The sequence below is a fragment of the Dreissena polymorpha genome, chromosome 6 (genome assembly GCF_020536995.1).
Source record: "Dreissena polymorpha isolate Duluth1 chromosome 6, UMN_Dpol_1.0, whole genome shotgun sequence".
NCBI lineage: Eukaryota > Metazoa > Mollusca > Bivalvia > Myida > Dreissenidae > Dreissena > Dreissena polymorpha.
Genome location: NC_068360.1, coordinates 87710741 through 87729058, shown reverse-complemented (window position 1 = coordinate 87729058; position 18318 = coordinate 87710741). Strand labels below are relative to the sequence as shown.

The 18318-nt window shown below is 34.4% G+C and overlaps 1 protein-coding gene across 1 annotated transcript; it reads right to left on the bottom strand.

The window, feature by feature from the left end:
• Window positions 1-348: 348 nt before the first annotated feature.
• On the bottom strand, window positions 349-12663 carry LOC127836165 (ankyrin-2-like). Its single transcript, XM_052362644.1, has 8 exons — window positions 12347-12663; window positions 10488-10702; window positions 9038-9212; window positions 8066-8215; window positions 5942-5994; window positions 5254-5465; window positions 2646-2743; window positions 349-1468 (listed from the first exon to the last, which is right to left on the bottom strand). Exons 2-8 carry the CDS (start codon window positions 10656-10658, stop codon window positions 1026-1028), a joined length of 1302 nt encoding a protein of 433 aa, XP_052218604.1. The 5' UTR covers window positions 10659-10702; window positions 12347-12663; the 3' UTR covers window positions 349-1025.
• Window positions 12664-18318: the final 5655 nt, after the last annotated feature.

Below are 18318 nucleotides of genomic sequence, written 5' to 3'. Positions count from 1 at the left end.
TGTCTTTCACAGTAAATTTGAGATAACATAATCATGGCACAGTTATACTTGCAGGTCATATAAAAAAAAAAAGTATTTAACTATGATTTCTTTAACATTGTTCTTATATAAACATGTAGCACATTACAGCTAGAATTCCCATATGTCCATACTCCAAACTGTTTTTGTTAGACAATAAAGATCAAGATGATTTATAATTTACCTCTAATAACGTAAATACTTAGTGAACAGATCTAAATTAGTGTTAATAAAACACATCATCCCTTAAGGTTTCAAATTGGATTAAATTAACAACGTTTATATGTGGAGACTTGCATACTTAATTTGTAACTTTCTTTTTCTACTTTCTACAAAATGTCTCTCAACACAACAGTAAAGCTTTAAACTGATAAATATTACCAAAATTACCTTACAACACATGCTTCCACACTGACAATGAGCATAACACCGACATAGAATATCAATTTTTTTTAACTATTTTCAAAATTAAAATTAAGTGAAAAGCAGTTTTTTGCCCATATTTATATCTGAAATGTGTGACATTGATCTTTGAGATGCTTTCTACACATGCTAATCATTTGTAGTGATTATGGTAGAATATCTTCAATTAAATATAGTTACAGTCTGGACAAGTAGTATTATTACCATGTACAAACAAGTGCAATCCTTAAGGCTACATACTTTGTTGGGGTACAACAATTTTGTCTGTATGAACAATGTACAATTTTATGCAAATTCAAACAAAATATACACATCACAATGGAACACAATAAACTTCTGCAATTTATCATAGCATAATAACAAAATTTAACAAAGATCATTTATCAATTGATATTGCACAGAACACAGTAAAAAAGGGATCTCAAATAAAAAACAGAAATATTGCAATACAAAAAAGTAACACAAAATATTGCACAACTCAAAAATCAAAACCAAATCCAAACAAAATACAGCATTAACGAATAACGTCAAATGGACAACTATAACAGTAAGGTGTGGAGAAAATCGCTTAGATGTCAATCTTCTTAGCACAAAAGTCCCCTAAGCTTAACATCTTCAATGAGCAACTTTGGCAAAGGCAGCTGGTCAGCTTTTGATGAAATATTGTTCCTTAATGCCTTCCTTATCCTTCTCACTGAGGAGTCGAACAGCGTTGGTGGCTCCAGAACCGCATTGCGCAACTCTTCCAAAATGTCGGGCCGACCCAGAAAGCACATTGGTGGAGGGAGACAAGGGTTTGTGAGATAGTCCACGGTGGATGCGTTGTAGCCTGCCTTAACAAGCAACAGAGCTATTTCTGGACAGTCAGTGTTAACAGCCCAATGAAAGACGTCAAACTCGAGTTCGTAGTTGAATTTGTCCATGCGTGCTTTGACCCGCAAGTCTGACGTCCAGTTGAGCAGGACCTTTATTGTGTCCATGTCTTTCTTGTTTACAGCGTGATGGAGAGGGGTGATGCCACCGAAATCTGCAGGATGGAAGCAAAACAATATACATTTCAACAACAGGGAGTATCGTTTAGTTAATTTGAAACTGTTTAAACCTTCAGAAAGCTGAAGCTCCAAACAGTACTGGCTAGATAAGTTTATGATTGTTAATATATGGATTAAGTTCTTTGTTTAAAATAAATGGAAAACTTAAACAAGGGCTGTTTGTAAAACATGCATGCCCCCCATATGGGCTCTCCGTTTTAGTGACAGCCATTGTGTGAATGTGTTTTTTGTCACTGTGACCTTGACCTTTGACCTAGTGACCTCAAAATCAATAGGGGTCATCTGCCAGTCATGATCAATGTACCTATGAAGTTTCATGATCCTAGCCATAAGCATTCTTGAGTTATCATCCGGACACCATTTTACTATTTCGGGTCACCGTGACCTTGACCTTTGACCTTGTGACCTCAAAATCAATAGGGGTCATTTGCAAGTCATGATCAATCTACCTATCAAGTTTCATGATCATTGGCATATGCGTTCTTGAGTTATCATCCGAAAACCATTTTACTATTTCGGGTCACCGTGACCTTTACCTTTGACCTAGTGACCTCAAAATCAATAGGGGTCATCTGCGAGTCATGATCAATCTACCAATGAAGTTTCATGATCCTAGGCGTATGCATTCTTGAGTTATCATCTGGAAACCATTTTACTATTTCGGGTCACCGTGACCTTGACCTTTGACCTAGTGACCTCAAAATCAATAGGGGTCATCTTCGAGTCATGATCAATCTACCCATGAAGTTTCATGATCCTAGGCATATGCGTTCTTGAGTTATCATTCAAAAACCATTTAACTATTTCGGGTCACCGTGACCTTGACCTTTGACCTAGTGACCTCAAAATCAATAAGGTCATCTGCGAGTCATGATCAATGTACCTATGAAGTTTCATGATCCTAGGCCCAAGCGTTCTTGAGTTATCGTCTGACAACCACCTGGTGGACAGACCGACCGACAGACTGACCGACATGAGCAAAGCAATATACCCCCTCTTCTTCGAAGGGGGGCATAAAAATATTAATTGATTTAATATAGCTGTAGGCTAAAAAACTTTTTTAAAGATTTGAAAACATCATCATCATCATCATCATCTGTTTCTTGTAATTTTCCCAGAGCACAGCTCATATATTTGTATTGTATAACTTACATGCCACGTGAAGTGAGGCACCACTGACCAGCAGGTAGTTGACTAGAGGTGTACATCCAAACTGAATGGACATGATCAGTGGGTTAGAGTGCTCGTACCTGAATATAATACATTTGAAAAATATGTTGGTATATAAATATTGAAAACATTTGAAAATTATGTTGTAAATAACAACAGGGATCATATTTTCACCGCAACATCAATCGGTCTGGATTCAAATGGGGAAAAAAGTGTCCGAAAATTTATATCCGAAATCATGACAAATTACGTTTAAACATATGCCATTGATTTTGCCATTCATGAGGGTGGTATCATAAATGTACAAGTTAAATTCCCTTAGAATTTTTTGTAAACGGAACATACGAGTTTTCTCAATTGGTTTTATCATTTGCTATTTCATTCTTGTTTCGTGTGCTGTTTGATCTGACTTTTTCATCGTTGTCAATATTAGTAATCTGTGTTAGTCAATACCGATGTTTTAAATCGTTGTCGACTCGATAATAGCTTACAAACATGCACTGAACCCAACAAATGTCTGTGCGTATGTTGGCTACTGACAATAACAAAACCAAATAGTTAAGAAATAATTCGTGTATGTTATGTTGTCGCATAACCCACGGCCGATAGTTAAGATGCGTAAGGATTAAATCACGAGTGCGAAGCAAGAGTGATTTGAAACCACGCATCTAAACTTCCGGTCGTGGGTTATTCAACAACAAACAATAAAGTACACAAATTATTTCGATTCTAACACGATTTTTACTAAAGATTTATACAATGTATATTATTTTTCTTGTGTACTATTTTATGTACAAGTTCCACCCATAAAAAAATAACTTTCGGCTGTTCTGTCGATCAGATCCGCGACTTTAACATTTATTGCCGGATTATTACGCTGGTGGAAAATGTATCGGCATGTTTTGTTAAGTTACAGCGCGTGCTCTCAGTGTATAATTATTGCAGAATATCAGATTTTCTTCTTTGTTTATATGAAAGCTAACTGTATCATGCATGAAAAGCACAATTTCCACGAAGATAACTTTGCGATTTTCATCTCCGAAGTAACTGTCAACGATTTTATCGTGGACCAGTACACATTACGGACCAATAAGTGTACAACGTATAAGCCAGTGAAATAATCGATTGATATTGACACGGGGTTATTCACACATGACTAATACACAACCGCGCGAATCTTTGCTGCTTAGGGTCATACTCTGATACTAGTCGGCTTACGTGCAATAAACTGGTCCTGACCGGTTTAGAGACTGCAGCGAATGGTTTATCACATCTAAACGAGATAACAATGTAATGAGGGTGTGTTAGCATGTGCACTGTGTAATCGATTTCATGACTCGGGAATTTTAGCTAACAGAATCGGACCGACTGTTTGGGATTTTCAATCGGTCTTTCATGACCCCAATGGGTCTAAGACCGACAAAACCGAAAAAATATGATCCCTGGTTGTTATATAAACATAAACTTCCAATTTGAACAAGATGTGTTTGTGAAACACTATGTTCCCCCCATATATAAGACCTTGATCTTTGACCTTGAATGATGACCTTGACCTTTCACCACCCGAATGTGCAGCTCAATGAGATACACATGCATGCCAAATATCTAGTTACTATCTTAAATATTGCAAAATTTGACCTTAAACCTTTCACCACTCAAAATCTGCAGCTCCATGAGATACGCATGCATTCCAAATATCAAGATGCTATCTTCAATATTGCAAAAGTTAAGGCCAATGTTAAAGTTTGACGCAAACAAAACAACAAAGCAAGAAACCAAGGACAGGGCAAAAACAGTATTTCCCCCAGGATAGACTGGGGGATATAAAAATATACTGAGTATAATTTTACTAAGTCATGCATTTTCTTGCAAAATTTAAAATTGAATAAATTATATTTCTTAAAATCATGCAAAAAAGTAAATGTTTTTAATTTTATTTAAATAATATGTTCATAATGCGTGACTTTCTGCTTATTTGCTTTTACACCCAATCATACATTTGAAGAAATGTTAACTTTGAAATTTTAATTTTTAAACATTTTTCAGTAGCCATTTTACGTCCTGAACAGCAATTTTACCAGAAATATTAAATAAGACTTAAAAGAGAATGCAAGCATCATTAAATCTGTAAAAATGAATCAAGTAGTTTATGTGGAGATGTCATTTAAAGTTTGAACACCCATTACATAATTTTAGCTCTCATGACTTGATAAAGGGAAGTTATTTTGAACAACTTTAAAATAGGCCAACATCTCTGTCAAGGTTTATCAATGCCAATGAGTAGTTAAGGAGGGATGAAATGTGAAACTTCAACATTCAACCTGATTTAGCTTCAACATATGCAACAAACTACAACAATTTACATTACTCGTAATGAGGACCATAAAAATTGGCCTGGTCATTAAGGAAATGTCATTAAAAGAAATTGTGGAAGCACAAAGATGGACAATGGCTCGTCTAAAAAGCTCAACCTAATCACTTCATACTCAGGTGAGTTAAAACATAAATAAAGACACTTAAAACAATCATGACCTTAGGTAAATCACTTTAAAAAAGTTCCCCGAAAAACAAAAAAACTAATTGGTTTAACCTGCATGTATTGAGATTAGTCCCTGCGGAGACGAGCATAAATATGATAGTCATCACGTCATCATTGATTAAGCGTGTGCGTTCATACGTCCGTATGTTGTCCCAGATGATGTTGCTGAGGGGGGTGCGTCCACTGCTGTCCTGACTGTTGGGATCAGCCCCACAGTTCAAGAGCAACTCTACCGTGTGAATGTTCTTCGATAAAACTGCTCTCTGTTTATGACAAAAAAAATGTTTCATTTGGCTTTTTTGCAATTGGCAACATTACTTCAGTCATATAAAAAAAGTCAGTTGACCAAAACACACTTTTCCAGGAAAAGCTGGTTAAAAAGTACTAAGTGTGGTGGCTTATGAAATAGAAGCAACATTTTATTGTTAAAGTGGGGAAAATATCATTGATGTTATATATTTGAACCTTGCTCAGGGAAAAAAAAGGCTTAACACATGTGCCTAAAAATGTTGTCCCAGGTTAGCCTCTGCAATCTACACAGGCTAATTAAGGATGACACTTTCAAAAGAAGGACTTCACAAGCTTATCTGGTAAGACCATTTTTGCACATTACTTAAGTTCTCTTTTTTCTATAGCATGACCCATTTGATTAGACATGGAGACCAAAAAAAAGTTGAGATGATTTTTTGCAGACAAGGGCTTTAATTGCTTATGCAGTGTGACAAACATGCAATACAACCTGCAAGGCTGTGCGGTGGCTCTTGAAGTCCTTTTCATCAATGTTTGCACCACCTGCAAAGGACAGTAATGAATGGAAGAACGTTCTCACACCAGTCTATATCATTGGATATTTACTATTGTAAGCTGCTTGATGTTAAATAATGGCCAGTAAGTGCCTGATATAGACCTTAGTTATGCAAGTAACAAGGCGGCTGTGATAACCTTAAAGACTTACGAAAGTACTGGCAAAGATGGTCTCAAAGGGGGCAAATAATTTCTTTCAGCCACTTAATAATGTGCTTAAGTTAACAGAATAAAGGAATATCAATAATGCAAAGGCTATCCTATTTACCTCTGATTCTGCTTGCCTTTGCCTCCTGATTTGAATTTCTTTCCTTCATGTATACAAATGTATGTTATTTCTGATACTTAAGATTGTCATTGAAAGTTTTCTTAGGGCATCTGCTTTTAGCAGCTTCAATTTTCCTTGAACTACGTTTGTAAAACTGTACACAATTTGAACGCTAGTACAGTTCAATTTTGCCTATTAATGCACCATACCGGTAAGTGGAGAATTTTTCCCCAACAGTTAAAGACATGGCCATTTTCAGTGAACTGATATATTGCTTGTATGAAACCATCTATTAATTGTCAAAAAGCTAATCAAATTATTTGTGTAACTCAATTTTTGAAAACTACCTTTGACGGCTGCCGTCATTGAATTTACATGAAAGGAAGCCGTAACAGATTAAGAATTTAAAAACTTTTATGAGCTTAAACAAACTTATTACTGATTAACAGCACTGAATGACAATTCTATACTTTATAAGCTGTATGGCTAGACAATCTTCATAGGAAAGGCTATACGTACAGAGCCTTACGGCTAGCCTATTGTCTAGCTGTACGACGCCGTACGGCTAGCCACTGCCTTAAAGAAATATATATGGTCAATAGACAAGAATGTACTGTTGTTTTTATTAACACTCATTCAAATATCAATTATATAACAATAAAAGTACTCTTAGGGGTCACTTTCAATGGGTTCAGCAAAATCATGTGTAGTAGTTATATCATAGAGAATAAGGTGCAAATGAAGTTCCGCTATACCCTCGTGGAATTAAACTCACCATTCATATTACCAGCAAAATAAAGGTATAGGGGATATAAAAAATTCATAAAATACTAATAATACCTGGAACATGGTATAAACTTCAATCACATAAAATTGAATAAAGGAAAGTCCATATTTAGTACCGAAATTTAAGGAACTTGTGAACAGTTTGGTTAAATGACAATTTTCAAAATAATTGTCATAGATTCACAAAAAAAGTATTGTTTCGATAACTGATAATGACTAGTTTTGAAACAAAGGTGAAGTACTACTGTACTAATATAACGGTTATGTTTCGCATGTCAATGTAAATAGCTGCATGGCGCATTCGCTTTTGCTCGTATGACCCATTATAAAAACAATACTCAAGAATGATCAAATTGGAAGAGGTAACCTACATGTAGCACTGGCAATAAATATAGGGCTCATTTACAGGTCAGATTAGGAATCTGTGCTGTAAAATGAGCTTTTAAATGAATTTTTAATTTAAAACAAATATTTGTAACAAAATATGAATTTGATTTAATGTTGAATTGCTTTAAAATAAACAAGGAAGTAAAAAGATTCTGAACATAACTGGTTTGTTACAACTGAAGTTAATTTGATACACCTGTTCAGGCAAAAAATAAAAATAAAAGTACCATCAATATCAACAATCAATGAGAAAAAAGAAAAATGTAAAAATGTAGGTTTTATACACTTAACATGTCTTTTTGTATAAAACAAGTGTAGAGTTGATTTAACGCTGAACAAAAACCACTTATCCTTTAAGTTGCCGCAAAATATAAGTTAAACTAAGATCTATGACGCAAATGTACCATTTCTCCCAAAGATGTTACCAACTCTCCCTATTTTGGCTTTAGGGAGAAGTGACTTCTCTCTAAATTTTGAGCCTAGCTAGACCCCTGCATATAGTGTAAGCGAGTTGGGGCGGGGATATAATTATTTATTTAAAAGCCATGATTATTAACAAAAAATACATAATAATTTATTTGAAAAACAAACTCATTAATTTAAAATGCAACAAAATACCTTTAAGAAGAAGTTTCACAATAGTGTGCATGTTTTTTGAGTCTTTTGTTGAACATATTTTCATCAGAGGTGTCTGCCCATTTGTGTTCATGACGTTCAGGTCGGCATGGTAACGCAGCAACAACTCCACCCCCTCCACACTGTCATTGGCTGCAGGCAGAGGGAATTATTAATGAGCAGCGCCTTGTGAAAAAGGACTTTAATGCAGGTGCATAAATTGTCCTTCCAGATTAGCCTGTGCAGCCAACTTTCATCATATTCTTCTTTGAAAGAAAGTTGCTTGTAAGCAAAAATCCAGTGAAGGAGTAAAGTGTAGTCCCTGATTGCCTGTGCAGACAATTTACTCTTATCCACAGAAATAGGCTCGCACAGGCAATTTACTCTTATCCACAGAGTGAGGCTCATATATTAATGATGAATCTTACCTTTGCAACATTTTGACTAACCCTTTATCACTCAAAATAAATTTAAGACCTTTCTTAATAGATTTCATACAAGTTTTAATTTGTAAAGGCCTCATTTTCCACCCTAAGGTACTGATGAGCATAAAACTGGAACAGACTGCAAGTTTCTTACAAGCCGTCCTGTTTTATTGCTTGTTGCAATTTTGAAGGTTAAAAACAGTCTTAATATGCACTTAAGCTAAAATACTATTTAAATATGTTCTCCAGAAGCACTGGCAGCCCGCGATTTACCGGTTACATTCAGCCTAGATGCCTGCTACTTATCCCCAAAGTATCAATTAAAATGGTGCAAATACACACGTTTTATTGCTTGGTCACTGGCTACTTCGAAAATATAACTGGCCACTCAAATTTTCCTGGAGAACACTGTTAAAATACATTGATGTTTATTTGAACAATATAACTTAAGTTCAAGATTTATTTTTCCCTTAGTAAAGAATGAACTTAAGGATAACAATTCATACAGGGGAAATAAAATAGGGCTATAATTAAAAATAACTTTATGTACCAATAGCGATGTGCATGGGGGTGTTCCCACTGGAGTCCTGCTGGTTGATGATGTTCTTACAGTTGTTGAGGAGCAGCTCTGCAATGTTGTAGTACTGCACCAGCACACAAAGCATCAAGGGCGTCTGACCCCATGAGCCCTGAATGTCCACCTGCGCACCAAACTCCAGCAACACCTGGCACACAACAAGTCAAAGGATTGAACGCACTGGATGACTGACATGCATTTCAATTTCCTGTCATACAAAAAATTAAAGGGTTGAATGTACTGGATGACTGACATGCACTGGGATTTCCTGGTACATAACATATTAAAGTGTTGAACACACATAACTACTGACATGCACTAGGATTTCCTCCGCCACAATGAATTCAAAGGTTGAACGCACTGAATGACTGCCATGCCTTTCCATTTCCTGCGCCAGAGCATCTAATAAGATCAATATGGTAAATTGCTGGAGTAATATTATAAAGCAAGTAATAATAGCATTTCCATGTAAGAAACAGTACAATGTACTATGAAAGATACGCACAGAGCTTTCTGAGTGGGGCTGAAACCCTGGACCTGGTTAATAGGTGGAGAGCATATTGAATATTGATGGTAAGTTGAGGTTGAGCCAATGTTATATATATGCTATAACAAATTGCCTTATAACTCTCAATGCAACTGAGTGAATATAAAATTTATAAATGCTTATTTTGGGACTTAATTACGCATTTTTACACTGGTTTGACCATTTATTTATATTTTAATACAAACACTTTACTGATAGTGAAGCATTGGTATGCACTATACACCTGCTTAAAATCTATAAATAGCAAGCACACTACTTTATCATCAGTGAAATACATATTAACAGAATTAATTCTGTATCATGCAACATGCTGTCTTTCAGATCTTGTATTACCATACCAGCCAGAGTAATTTAAATTATTTGGTGCATACTACATTCATTATTTAGCAAAGAGAAGAATGGACACTCCCAATTCTTTGATGAACTTCACCACAATAAAAATGGCCAACTTTTCTGAAAAAGTGTATGAGTGTACATACAGGTAACAAAAGGAATATAAACATTGTGATTTTTCCACGAATATGAATAAGAATTACTTTAGAGTATATGCACATTTTCTAACAAAATTAGGGGAACACCACATAGGTATAGGGAACATGGGCTAATTTAGATGAAGCAGCACTGGCTTTTAAGTAAATAAATATGAGCAGACTCTGTGAAAATGGGGTTTATTGCATGTGGGTTAAGTGTCATCCAGTCGGCACAGGCTAATCAGGGAAAAACTGAAAAAGGAAGCCTCTAATAAGTGAAAAATCAATTTAATTGGGATGTGTCGTCCCTGATTAACATGTGCTGACTACAAACAAAGGCTTATTTGGGAAACACTTTAGGCACATGCATTAAGCCCCACTTTCCCACAACAAGCCGGCCACATACCTTGACACATCTGATGCGTCCCTTCTCACAGCACACATGCAGGAAAGTCTTGGCTGAGATCCTTGCAGTGTCCTCAATCCACATGTTGGGGTCGCCACCATTACGCAGGAACGACTCCAGTCTGGTAGGCCGGTCCTCACATATAGCCTTGTACACAAGCTCATCCATCATTCTCTTGGTTCTGGTTTGAGATTATTTCTAAGTTCCAATAATACCTACAATATGCATGGATTGGTTTACAACTACCATCTTTATTCATTCTTTTGAAATGGTATATAAAATGATTTCACTTGCTGGTTTATCTCACTGGCACATAATCACATTACTTCAACTAACTCAATCTGTGTTCTTTTGTTGATCTGGAAGAACAAAACCTAGAACATAATCACATCTTATGTTCAGCTTCATCCAGTCAATTTCTGCCCCACTAGAGCAGCCATGCCTCTAGCTGTCTATCCCTACATGTAAATATAAAGCTTTAGCCTAATGTAACATGCAGATAGCAGCACCAAGCATTACTAGCAGGGCTAGTAAGGCAAGGCAACAAAAGTAAGCTTTAAAATATTACTGTTATATTGTCTTGCGAGCCCCAAGTCTCAACAATTAAATAAATGGCAGACTGTTTTTGATTCATATCATATATTACTGCAATCATGATTTGAGCTCTACTTTCAAGCACTGAATAAAAATGCTTAGCATTAAGTTTTTCACAAAATTTTCAAACTTGTATAGATACTCCTTTTTTCTAATGACTCGGGAAGTAACTAAATATTGAAACTTTTTTAGTTATTTACCAAATTTTCTCCAAATAACTGCATCACACAAAACAAGAGAAACATAAGAATTAAGGCTGGTTTAATGTAATTCCAAGTATTTGCCAAAATATTATTGAACACTGCAACATAAAGTAACTGTTACTGAAAGATGAGCCCATAACGAGTCTCAAAATACAACAGTATGGTCAAATAAGATTCGAAAATATTCAAATGAAACTCTATTCACATGGTTAAACAAGAACTGTGACCTAATTGTACATCATACTTCAATTATAGAAAATTACCAGCATTGTTCTATTAACTATTTTAATTGGCTTAACAAGCTGCATGTCAAGAATTTACTTTTATATACATTGATTTTTTCTTCATATTTTTTTATTATTTAAAGAATGACTTACATATTTCCTGACTCTTTTAACCTTTCAATACGGGGTTACCTTCAGCAAAAAGGTTTAATCAGAATAATAAAACCTATTTGGAGAAGTTCCTTTGGAAAGAATTTATGAAACTTTACAAAAATGTTATGTTTACAGCAACTCAACAAAATTGACAATTTTAAGAAAGAAATTATGCAAATTTATAGTACACATTCGCTTACACAACAAAAGTCTTGATCATGATATAAGATACATTTTTTCTTTGGAGTCCTGATTTAGGTACATCATCTGATTTATTCGCACAAATATTTCAACAATTCTATTTCAATAGTGAATGCAGCGCAGTCCTAAATCAAATAAAGGTGGACAAGCATACAACACTCAGTAAAAAACACTTATTAATGGTCCTTCACACAATTCATGTTAAGCTTTTAATTTCTTAGACTAATCAGCAACATGCATCATCAATTTTTCTTATGTTCTTGTACAACAAAACACTTTAATTGGTGATAATGATAGCATAAGTAAACAAGTAAAACTGCTGAATCTACTTTAACACCTAGCAATCCATCAGCCAATTTACTTTAATTGATTGCAGATGCTGTGATAATAGAGGCTCGACTAGAGTCAGAGCTTTTCACCAATTTGTAATTTAAACGCAGAATTGTTGAACAAAAATGTCGTACATTAAATTGATATTTTTTACCTTGTTACATCTTTAAGTGTATGATGTTTCAGCAAAATGCGTTTTAAATATGCAAGGAGACAGATAATTGAATATCACGCAAAAAGAAAAAAACTTCACAAAGTTCTGCGAAGTTGCTGATGCTGCCAGCCAGCTATGTTGCAACTACGGGTACTTTTTCAGGTATCCGGGTCATCCGGTTTTATCACTTTGTATACCGCGTGACTGCAAGTCTTAATAAATCATTTATGAATCTTTGTCAAGATAGATCCAGACGCACTCAAACGCAAATTATACTTACGTAATTTAAATTCGTGTTTTTAAAACAGATCTCTCATGAACAACGAACAATAATCGGAATGTATGCGGAATAAATTGAACCGCATAATAGACTGGTAAAAGTTACATATGAGTCCAAGCTATTTTATACTCCAAACTAAATTTTGTAAAGCTGTTTAGGTGTGTTTTTCGTCGATTAAAACATCTTGATGAAATTAGAAGCAGCAGGTAGCATAATATTAGCGTAAAGCTCAGATCATTCAAGAAGAACTAAACATTGGCTATAAATATGAAAATAAAATGTCATACTCTTCAAGATAATGTTATTCTTTATGTTATAATATTTTCACCATAGGTAAAACTAGCCTGGACTCAATGAATGTCTGTAAATTGCTCAGACTTTAATGCCCCCCCCCCCCCCCCCCCCCGTAGGAGAGGTAAACAAACAGTTTATCAGTTTATTTCAGAAAGTTTGTGAGAAGTTGATTACGGTAATATGGATGATATGAGAAAAGCCACATAATGACTTAGATGCTTATTTTGTATAAACAAAATGACTGGCAGATGTGAAAGCATTCGAAAGTATATGGTGAGTCAAACCGTTCATTTTATTTTGTAACATAGGCGTGGCATCAGTAGTGTGTTTAAATTTCGGATGCACAGTTTCGGATCGACACTAGTGTGTTCGTCATAAAGTTTTACTGTTTAAACTTGCTAGATATTGAGTCTGCGTTTGTTTTTACTTTTAATTTAATAATTTACTGATGATAAAGCTTATAGTAAAGCTTATTTATGGAATCAAATATATTTTTAATTCACTCAAAAGACCCACTGGAAGAATTTTTTTTTACATTAAATGAAATATTTATTTGCTATCTCTTGGTTGTAATCGATAATTAGTAGATTTTATGTAAGAAAATGCTTAACAATAAATAAAATAAAATTATACAAGTATATTTAAATGCATCTTTAAATTTCTGTAAAAGAGAAAAAAAGCGAAAAAGACCAAACCAATTCAACAAAAATGATCAATTTATTATCTCTGCAGAAATTCTAAATGTTTGCATTTTACTATCATGCATGGCTCATAATTGAATTTTGTTGATAAAGGGGCATTAAATATTTGTAATTTACTTGTTTTTATTGCTACAATTTTATTTCAGACTATTCTAAGTATCAAACATTTGTAGGTAGAATTTTAACAAAAGTATAAAACTCTGTGAACTAGTTTAACCCTTTATTCAGTCCTGAATTACCCATTAGACAGTGTAGGTCACTGCCTTTGGCCCCGTGACTGATAGGGGCCTCTGATGAGACTGCCATGAAAGATGTTTTTACTTTCTTACTAAGCCTAATCTAGTGACTTAAAAAGTAAATAGATAAATATGTAAATAGATTCTTTACAGACAACATTAATTGTTTTCTGAAATTCTTAAACTAATATTTATGATGTCGCATTTTCATTACAGTATTATAATGACATTGTAAACCTACATGTATAAAAGGAGATTGTCACATTTTATGTCTTGCCAGCCTTGGCACTGGAAGGCTTATTTAAATGACTGGACGTGACAGGGCACTAGCGTTCTAGTAGGCACTAAGCCTTTGACCTTGAATTTAGGGTCCGTGTTTAGATTTCGAAATCTGCGTTTAGGTTTCGAAAAAGCGATTTTCGGGGGCATAATTATGTCTTCCAATGGAAGGTGAGGCCCTTTCTCCAAATCAAGAAAACAAGCCCTGGCGTTTTGGCCTCTATGGTGCTAATCCGGCACTGAATCCTTTGTTCAGAACATATTAGGATGATAAAAATTAGCTGTTTGTCACAATATTGATCTTGTTTTATTACATATGATGCCTTATGCAAATATAAGGCAAGCATAGCGCAGGCTGATTTTGAGCTACACTGGTCACTTAATGCATAACAACCATTTTTGGCAAGCTGCAGTTCATATATAGGTTATGTGAAAAAATGTAACATATATTACTTGTTTTAATCAATTTTTTGTGTGAATATTATTGACTTAACTTGGTAAGTTTTGTGTGAAGAAACGAGGCCCTTTGGGAAGCTATAGTCTCTGGAAAAAAAGGATAGATCATACTGCAGGTCTTTTTTCTTTGTTAGGATGCACCTTTTCCACTAAGTTTTGTCCCTTCCCAAAAGAAAATGTCTTGAAAATGAAATACTTTTCCCCTACTTTCAAATTCAAATGTCTTCATCTTTCTCCTTTTTGTGGATCAGATATATTCTTGCCCTAAAATTGAAGTGCAGGCCCTTATCCAAATCAATAAGCATCATGTCCATATGCATTAAGCCCAGTTTTCATAGAATGATGCTCATATATACTCTGCTGTACAAGATAAAAAATACCCAGACAACAAATTATTTACTAAAAATGTAGCAAAAATCTTGATTGTAGTAAAGGCTTTATGGGTAAGCCAATTCAACCTTATTTTAAACAAGTAAACTACACATATGTTTTGATATAATGCATGCAGTTTAATCAATAGCAAATTTGATCTGATCTATAGTATAATTACATGTTGATGAAAACATGTATAATTATGGCTCAGTAATTTGATTGTAAGCACTTCTAATGCGTACAATGGAGAGTGTTGATCATGTGTTTGTGAGTGCGACTTTGCATACATGTATCATTAAGTGTTAGACACACCAGGCATTTACATTTGATTACTGAATGTTTTATGATACATCATGCTCTGCACATTTAAGTATCTTTAAACATTTAGCTTCTGTTTTTTCGACTTGCATGTTAGACTAAAAAAATACAGGTTACCATGCTGTGTATTTGATTCATATCAACTTAATATATTTCTAATTTAATTGGGTTGACGGAAAACACCTTAATTTTTTATGATGCATTATGTCACAACACTAGCTTGTTGAATTGAACCCTTTACCACTTAGATGCATATTTTGACGAATTTGTAGTTCCTTAAAGGGTTAAATTTAATTAAACATCTTTTTTTCAAAATCAAATTTTAAAGACATTTCCAATTCTTAGATACTGATGAGCATAAAACAGCATAAAACCCTGACAGACTGCGAGTTACTTTGCACATAGCCATTTTCACTTTGCTTCAGAGTGGGATAAATGGTTTAAAGCTCAACAATTTGAACAATCTTCTGAACATTTAATATAAAAAAATTCAGCAGCACACACATTCCAGAGTTTATTTAGTTTAAAGTAATTGTATAACTTTATGACTACAGGATGTTTACAAACAATTAATGCAATATTGGAGCAATCAGATTCTTACCTTAACATAATTATGAAAATAAAATGTTTGTATATCAACGTATGTCCAACTAAAATTGTAAATATAACAGTCAGGGCATACATGGATTTCTCCTTAATTGGTATTCAAATCCTACGGCGGCATAAAGGGGACATAAGAAATATTTTATTTAACTATTTATATGACGTGCGCACGTCATAGAAATAGTTAAATAAAATATTTCCTATGTTATATTATTTAACTATTTCTATGACAGGGGTTTTTCAGCACTGTCTGTGCCTCCGAAAAACGGAGGCACTCCTAAAGCAAACGGACCCGATCCCAAACCGAAATTATAAAAAAAATCCCAATTTCCCCCCAAAAAAACAAGAATTAAGAATGATGTGTCTTATAACTTGTGTGACTAACCAGTGTTTGTTTTGGTAAAAAATATCTGCTATAAGGTTTTGACTGTTCAGTTCTTATCTCAGAGTGTAACTGTAACTGAAAAACCAAACTGCAGTACTTGAATAAACGTTGAATATGCCCAATATTGCATCTGTTTATATAAAGAAGACAAAATAACAAATAAAAACAAATTTATTTGTTAAACCACTGAATAATTTAAGCATAATAAATTCACAATTTTTTTCCAAACGAGCCGTTTCATCGAAGCGAAAATTCCCCAAATGACCAATTTTGTCGATAAAAAATTCCCAATTTGGTCAGACTCCTTTTCCCAAAATAGGCAGAAAAACTCCTGTATGACGTGAGCACGTCATAACTATGGCGTGCGCACATCATAGCTATTGCGTGCGCACGTCTTCGCCTTGACGTGCGCACGTCATAATTATGACGTGCGCACGACATATCTATCGCGTGCGCACGTCATAGAGACTGTCAAATAAAATATTGCCTACGCCCCCTTTATGCAACTCTATGACATGCGCATGTCATCGAGACTGTTAAATAAAATATTGCCTATGTCCCCTTTATGCCACCGTAAAATCCTCACAGACTGGCCATGATATATTTTATTATTTTGATAAAGTGGAAATAATGCAATTCATTGTTGGCTTTTCCATTTAATACAGCACAATACAACTAATGAGCATTCTTTAACTATTAATATAAAAGTTTTTATTATTTATAAGATGAAAAAATAATAGTTAAAGCATTAACATGCTAGTTTTGTATAACTAATAATAACTTGTATCATTTGTAAACTAATGCATTAATGTTTGGCCATGAAATTAAGACAGATACAAGCATTTTTGAAACAGTAATAATCATACTGACATAATTGCATTTCTGCTTACTATATGCAAATTAATTTTTTAATTAACACCAAAGCATGGTTTGGTTTAAATTGGGTCAAATCACTGCAAAAGATAGTAATCCAGTTGGGACATTATTTTAACCAGGCATCTTTTAATGACTTGCGCTTTCCTGAATGAGCTAACCCTTGATATCTTTACACAATCTTAATCTTTGATATATTGATACAACCTTAACCCAGTATATCTTGATACAACCTTATACCATTGAAATCGTATTACAACATTTACCCTTAAAATCTTGATACATCTCTTTGTAGGACTACAAAGTATGTTTTATTGATCATGCTTCTGGAAAAAAATGCCATCATTTTTTTTACAACAAACTTCTTGTATATACATGTAATTATAATGTTTGGCAATTTAAGTAGTTAAGTAGTCTTGTTTTAAAGTCTATTTCAACCAATCTGTGAACTGACTTGCAAATATTTTAGACCTTGCATCATCATCTAATGTCAATTTTGAGTGTAAACCATTGGCATGATCTGACATTATTATTGAATCTCAATTAACCCTTTCCCACTCAGAGGCAAAGCGAAAATGGCTATGTACAAACAGCATAAAACCAGAACAGCCTGTGAGTAACTCGCAGTCTGTTCAGGTTTTTTGCTGTTTGATGCTGTTTGATGTTAAGGGTTTGAAATGAAGCCTTTAATACTTGAATTTAGTAAGGCCTTTTATTTCATTTAACTTTCTAATTTGGACTACAATGCATCAAAATAAGTATCTAAGTGGGAAAGCCTTAAAACCAAACAGTGACTTGCAAATATTTTTGACTTCGCATCATCAAACTAGTGTAAATATCAAATGTTAGCCAGTGGCTTAATCTGTAATTATTATTTAGTCTCAATGAATAAGCCTGATGGTTACGCTGCGTTTCTAAAACATTTTTGTCTTCCAATGTGGTTTTAAATTTCTTTGTGACCCAGAAAATTAAATTTCAAAATTATCTCCACATTTGCAGATTAGGGGAACACTGATAATGCTTGTGGAAGCAAGACTGGGTCACACCTATTGCCATAATATTTGAACATTTATCATGAGCTGTGCTACATATCTTAGGTCATTGTGTATGAAAATGATAGTATCGCAGAAACCAGCTATTAGCTACTTGACAGCTTGGAGCTAAAGCGTCTTATA